The following is a 6,753-nucleotide window of genomic DNA, read 5'->3' as shown; positions in this document are numbered from 1 at the left end:
GGGGGACATGGGAGTGTTCTTCAGATCCTTGAAAGGCCTCCATAAAAAGATGGAGAAAAGGCTGGTTCTGTCTTACCGCAGAGGGCTGGAGAAGAGACAGTGGGTTCAAAGTAGAGCATAGCAGATTTAGGTTAAATCTCAGATAAAGTGCCAAACACTAAGAACAGGAGGACATTGGAACAGACGTCTCCGGAGGTTGTGGCAGATCCTTTCAGGGAGGTTTTGAAAAGGAGGCTAAATAGCCATCTCTATGGGTTAGTTTAGACACAACCAACCCTGCATGTTGGCAGGGGGTTAGAGGAGATGACCCCTGTGATAACTTCTCAGCCTGTGCCTCCATGATTCCTTGAAATAAAATCCAAGTCTAGACCAGGCCTTAGTCACATAGAAGACATGGATCTCAGTTCACAGGTAAATGGGTGAAATTGAATGGCCTGTGTTATACAGGAGGTCAGGCTGGATGATCAAATAGCCTTAAACCCTATGAACCTATTGAAAACAAATTCAATCTGTCATTTCTATTCACTGTGTTTCATAACACATGAACCTGGAACCATTCAAGTACATTGAAAGTTTGAACTGCTAAAAGAAAACTGTTTACATAATATATATTTGGCCTGAGGAATTCCTTGTCACAGACACTGTTTGAGCAAAGAGCTTCACTGAATGGCATTCACACATGAATTGGCCACTGTAGATGGTTTTGTGGCACCACAGTTAGTTAAGGCTGTCTCATTCCTTCAATTAGAAGACCTATTTTTCAGTTGCTTATAAGTTTGCCAAAAATTAACCATTTGGACTGAAATTTCCCATGCTGGGTGTCTGCTTCTGGATGAATTAGATTTTGAAAGCTTCAGGCATAACGATTTAGCCAAATTCTCGAATGATGCTAGGAGAGATGATGCCTTGCCCATGTTGAAAAATTCTTATACTTATTCTAGTGAGGAGCCTTACCACCTCCGTGCTTTCCAGCACATTAAAGTCAGGTAACAGTCCCCACCATCCCCGTTTACAGCCAGAGCCCCACATTGCAGGAGGAGGATGTAACCGTGCCTGTGCATTAACACACAGCTGGATCCCAAAGTCTTTACTCAGTTCTTACTCCAAGGGGAATTTTGCTGCATTGAGGCCTAAGTGAACTTCCAGCCACAGCCTCCGAATTTGGCCTTGTATTGGACACACTAGTAACACTTTTTCATCCTAAAGGATCCACCGTGCCAGTGAAAGTGCAGCCAGTTGGGGCTGGAGGCCGTCATCCATGATGGGGGGGGGGCATAGTAAAGAGGGACATTTTGGCCCATGATAATGGATCAAACTCATCCTTTGTGGCAAGGGCCCTAGGATTTTTAATGGATGTATAGATTGGAAAGGACCGCAACCCTATTCTCTATCCCATCACATCCAGGTTGCACTGGGTTTGTCAAAAAGAGAGAGATGGTACCTGTGATTTTTTAGATGGAAGCGTCTTCCCTGGGAATCCCCCTCAGGTAGCCGTGTCCCACACTTCTCTCACCGCAGCATCTGCAGCAACATCCCACACTGAGAGCTGACAGTGGTGTGCATTGCTTATAATAGAGCTCTGTGCAATCCCAGGGGCTTCGCTCAGCCTCTAGGGGAGAAGCAGCATCTGGATGCAAACAGGCTGGACATGGCAGACGCTCTAGCCAATTTCTCTCTTTCCATGTCTGCGCTTCTCTGCTATTTATCCAGCTTCAGGAGTAAACAGGAATTAAGGGACCTTCCCAATGGGAGATGAGAACTCCTGGGCTCTCCGCTGAGTCAAAGAGGAATTAGCTGCTCTGCGCATTTATGCATATTTGAAAAAATGTAGTTGATTAGGAAGAAAATGAGGGATAATGCCCACGTCTCTATAGGGTCTGATACGCTGTAAATGTCCAGGATGGATGGGTAGATGGTAGACAGACAGATCAGGAGACAGATGACTTATGGGAGATAGAACACTTTCTCCAGGCACACTGGGCTGTCACTAAGGGATCAAACTAAGGGCCAAGCTTCGGATCAGGGCAGAATGGTGCAGTTCTGGGGTGCAAGGCTGGGGAGCTGGGGGGAATTGGCTTGAGCCTATCGAGCGTTACTTATGAGCGACTGGGAGTTGATTCATGTAACTGAGCTGGGTGTGTCCCTGCCTGTGTGTGTGTGTGTAAGCCCAGGACCTGCCAGAGGTTAGTGGCTTCACTCAGTATCACAGTGTGAGAAGGACACCCCAGGTTGGTGGGACAGAGGGCTCAGCTGTCCCACAGTCCAGGTTGCACCCCGGGGATCCTATCATAGGATTTCTGTCCTTGGGCTATGAGCAGGTTATTCAAAGCCAACGTGGCTGGCTGGCGACGCTTGGAGGAAAAAGCCAAGTCATTGACCTCTTACTTTTCAAGAACTCTTTCCTCCTTTCTTTGAACGAGGACCAGGCTCCCTGCAGGAAAACAGGTTTTTATCTGCTCTTCCCGTCTTCCAGTGGCTGTAGTGTCCCAGCTGCTTGCCCTGCTAGAACCCGGCAATGCCCCTTCCTTACGTGGCTACCAGCTGTAGCACCCATCATGGGACGAGAACAGGGTGTGATGCTGTGTGATTGAACAATGACCATTGTTGACATTGTTGCTACCGCGGTTATACAACTGCTACAAAGCTTGTACCAAGTGTGTCCTGTCAGGTGTCAGTGGGAAAGTCATGATTTGTTCAGTATGACTATCCTATTTAGGTGCGTGTATCATCGCTGTCTCTGAAGCTCTGAACACTGGCGATGTACTGGTATCTTACACGTGTTTTCCTACTGGGTAGCACCCCTCAGGTAGAATTTGCATGAAGGACAGACAGCTGTGTGTTATTAGCCCATCAAGGACTCCTAACTCTGACAATGGGCCATAGAAGAATCACAGCTCTTCAAGAATATGGGCAACGGCTGCCCTTGTGAGTCATCAGAGAGAGCAAGGACACGTGACAGGCCCCTGGACTGTGAGCTTTCTTTGGGACAGTAAAATTCCATGCACAGGGGAGAAAAAATAAAAGAACGCCCGAGATATCTCCGTGTTCTCTTCGGTTCTCTGGTCTGGGTTTCCAATGCAGAAGCTCAGAACAAAGACTGATGAAGCTCAGCCTGATTGGGTAATTTCCAGAGAGACTTTTGCAAGTTAGGAGTTTATTCCATCACTGATGTGATCCTGATGTATGAACACTGAAAAATCACTAGTATGTGGCTCATCAATAAAGAGTTAATACGTCTTCTTTTTCTTTTATTGTTAAACTTTTAGATTTAAATGCTCAAGGACTGGCAGCAGTGTGATCACTGGGTAAATTCTGAGTTATATATTAACCTGGCTAAGTGGCTGGTCTCTTGAGATTAGAATGACCCTATATGTGGTGAAATTGGTTTCCACTGACCACTCATCATGGAGTCCAGTGTTCAAGTTGTGAGGGAAAGGAAGGGATGCCTCAGGAGTCTGTATCTTAGGCTCTTAGTTAACCAGTGTGCTGAGACAAAAATTTACATTTGTTACTGGCTTGTTATAATCTAATGATAGAATACCCACCAGTCTGGGGTGAGTCTGCTCCATTTCTCAGTAGTTTGTCCTGAATTTGGCTTCCACAGCTGTGTCCCACTGAAGCATGGTAAGACACGAAGACAGAGATCACTGTTCATGGGTGATACACAGACTATTGCTCACTAGTCCGAAGAGGTATCCCCCTGTTACAGACAGGGAAAGTGAGGCAGCATGAAGGGAAGTGTCTTGAGACGGGAGCATAGGCCATGAGTCCCTAGCTGCCAATCCCTTGCTTAGTCTCCCTCAGACCCAGCTCGTGAAGTCTCTGCAGCAGCACAGAGGCCTGGTGCTCTCTCTCCATTGGTTTCTCTAGTGAGGGGATCTCTCCTGATTTCAGTGGGGCTGCTCCCACTTACACCGGCTGAGGATTTGGCCCAAGACAATTAGCTAGAAATAAAGCATCAGCAGAGACCATTGAGCTGGGAGCGAAGAGTCCCAGCTCTGCCACGGATTCATTCATGACCAGAGAAATGGTGCTGAGGGGGGAGGGTCAGGGCTCCGAGTTCCTATTCCCGCTCTGCCACTGTCTCATTGTGTGGCCTTGGGTAAATCAGGTTATCGCTGCGTGTCTAAATCCATCCATGACATGGGGATAATGCTCCCTAGTTAAAGAAATTCTAGATGTAGTGATGAAAAGCATCCTGCAGAGCTCACGTTAGACTCAGCTTCAGCCCCTGGGCAACGGGTGCCCTGTAGTTCCAGAGAAGGTGGCGTGTACGTGTGTAAATACCTGGCTAATGGAAGGCTTGCTGTTTATCTCCCTCCCTGTGAGCTACCGAACCCACCCTGGCCTCTTCTGAGCATCCTGCCTTCCCAACTAACACAGGGGCTTCTCCTTCCACCACTCACACCTGTTGTCCACTGAGCTTCAAAGCTGATCCCTTGCCCTGGCCGTAAGCCCCGGCTCAGGGCAAAGGGCTCCCAGCCCATCCCCATTGAGGCCTCCAGGAATTAGGAACAACAGGGAGCTGAAAGCTAAAGAAAAAAGCCACACAATGGTCTCTTCCCTCAGGGGTCTGTGGCTGAGCTTTAGGGCCCACAAGCTGTAAGATGCACAGTCTCGCCCAGCTGCAGCACAACACTGCTCCCAACCTCAGCTGCTTTTTTAAGGATTCCTGGCTTCCTGGAGCAGAGGGAGCCCAGCTGGGGGTGGGGAGGGGAGTGTAAATGAACCAGGAGTGGATGGGGTTGGGGAGGAGAGGAGATAGGAACAGAGGAGGGGCCTTGGGAAAAGAGGTGGGGCAGGGCCTTGGGGGTACAAGCAGGGCAGGGCACGGGGCCTCAGGGGTCCAGTTATCAGCAATTAGTAAGGTGGGAACCCTATGAATTAATAAATTGTACACAGACCGATTCCTCCGTTTTTCACGCTGACACAGCGCAGTAAGGCCATGAAAGGATTAAATATCGCTTTCACTGTCCAGTCAGTGATTCAGGGAAGAGGGTCCAGCACCATATAACCAGCCAGGTCTGCACGTAGCTCAATCTGAGAGTCAGAGCCTGAGGAGAAACCATTACGCCCTTTCATGAGTAAAGAGCTGGAGCAGCCTGTCCCACATCTGTTTGGTCCTTACCCCATAGATGATGGGGTTTAGCATGGGGGGCATGAAGAGGTAAACTCTGGAAAGGAGAACGTGGAAATTCAGAGCCACATTCTGGCCAAACCGGTACAGGAGGGAGATGAAGAGACGTGGGACGTAAAAGGTTAAAATGACAAAGAGGTGGGAGCCACAGGTCCCAAAAGTCTTGAGCCGAGCATCCTTTGTGGGGAGGCTGAAGATGGCCCTGAGGATCTGGATATAGGACACAACAATAAAAATCCCATCCAGACCCATCACACTGAATTGCACAAAGAGTCCGTAGTAACTACTGACGCGGATGTCGGCGCAGGCCAGATTCACCACGGCCATGTGCAAGCATAAGTGCTGAGGGATGATGTTGGTTCTGCAATATGGCCATTGCCTCGCCAGGAAGGGATAGGGCAGTGCGAGCATCCCACAGCGTAGCACCATGGCCAGGCCAATCTTGGCCACGATGGGGTTTGTCAGGATGGTAGAATGTCTCAGGGGATGGCAGATGGCCACGTAGCGATCCAGAGCCATGGCCGCAAAGATCCCAGACTCCATCGCTGAGAAGCAGTGAATGAAGTACATCTGGGTAAGGCAGGCACTGAAATTGATCTCCCTGGAATTGAACCAGAAGATGCTCAACATTTTTGGGAAGATGGTCGTAGAGAGGACCAGGTCTGTGACAGCCAGCATGCAGAGGAAATAGTACATGGGCCCATGGAGGCTTGGCTCTCTCTTCACAATGAACAGGATGGTGAAGTTCCCCAAGATGGCTATTGCATACATGGTGCAGAAGGGGATGGAGATCCAGACATGGGCCGCCTCCAGGCCAGGAATGCCCAGCAGAATGAAGGTGGAGGGATTGGTGAAGTTGGTTGTGTTGGAATCTGACATGGAGTTGGGGAGAAGGTTTCCAACTCTGAGGCAGAACGGTGTGTCCTGCAGGTACCGTACGTCCCACTGACTTCCTGTATGTGCCCAGCCTCTAGGGGATGGTCGCAGTACAAATGCCTGTATGGAGAGAAAATGGTAATATGAGACAACTGGAGGCTGTTCTCATTGGTGAAGCAGATCGGTCGCCCTTCACACAGCTTTCCAGATTTAGGTTAAATCTCAGATAAACTGCCAAAGTCTAAGAACAGGAGGACATTGGAACAGAAGCGTCGGGAGCTTGTGTAAGCTCCTTTGGGGGAGGTTTTGAAAAGGAAGCAAAATAGCCATCTGTAAGGGATGGTTTAGACCCAACAAACCTTGCATCTTGGCAGGGGGTTAGACTATATGACCCCTGCGATTCCTTCTCACCCTGCGCCTCCATGATTCCTTGAAATAAAAGCCTAGTGAAGACCAGGCCTTAGCCACAGAGAAGACATGGATCTCAGTTCACAGGTAACTGGGTGAAATTGAATGGCCTGTGTTATACAGGAGGTCAGGCTGGATGATCAAATGGCCTTATACCCTGTGAATCTATCAATAACAAAGGTTTCAGAGTAGCAGCCGTGTTAGTCTGTATTTGCAAAAAGAAAAGGAGGACTTGTGGCACCTTAGAGACTAACCAATTTATTTGAGCATAAGCTTTTGTGACCTACAGCTCACTGCATCGGATGCATAAAAGTGGAAAATGCAGTGAGGAT

The 6,753-nt window shown here is 48.7% G+C and overlaps 1 protein-coding gene across 1 annotated transcript; it reads right to left on the bottom strand.

Annotated features, from left to right (window-relative positions):
• Positions 1 to 5,068: 5,068 nt before the first annotated feature.
• LOC119565153 (olfactory receptor 52R1-like) lies at positions 5,069 to 6,016 on the bottom strand. The gene has a single exon (XM_037889593.1). It carries the CDS (start codon positions 6,014 to 6,016, stop codon positions 5,069 to 5,071), a length of 948 nt encoding a protein of 315 aa, XP_037745521.1.
• Between the last annotated feature and the right edge of the window lie 737 nt (positions 6,017 to 6,753).

This window comes from Chelonia mydas, chromosome 1 (assembly GCF_015237465.2).
Source record: "Chelonia mydas isolate rCheMyd1 chromosome 1, rCheMyd1.pri.v2, whole genome shotgun sequence".
Taxonomy (NCBI): domain Eukaryota; kingdom Metazoa; phylum Chordata; order Testudines; family Cheloniidae; genus Chelonia; species Chelonia mydas.
Note: the sequence above shows the minus strand (reverse complement) of the source record. Positions and strands in the feature narration are given on the sequence as shown.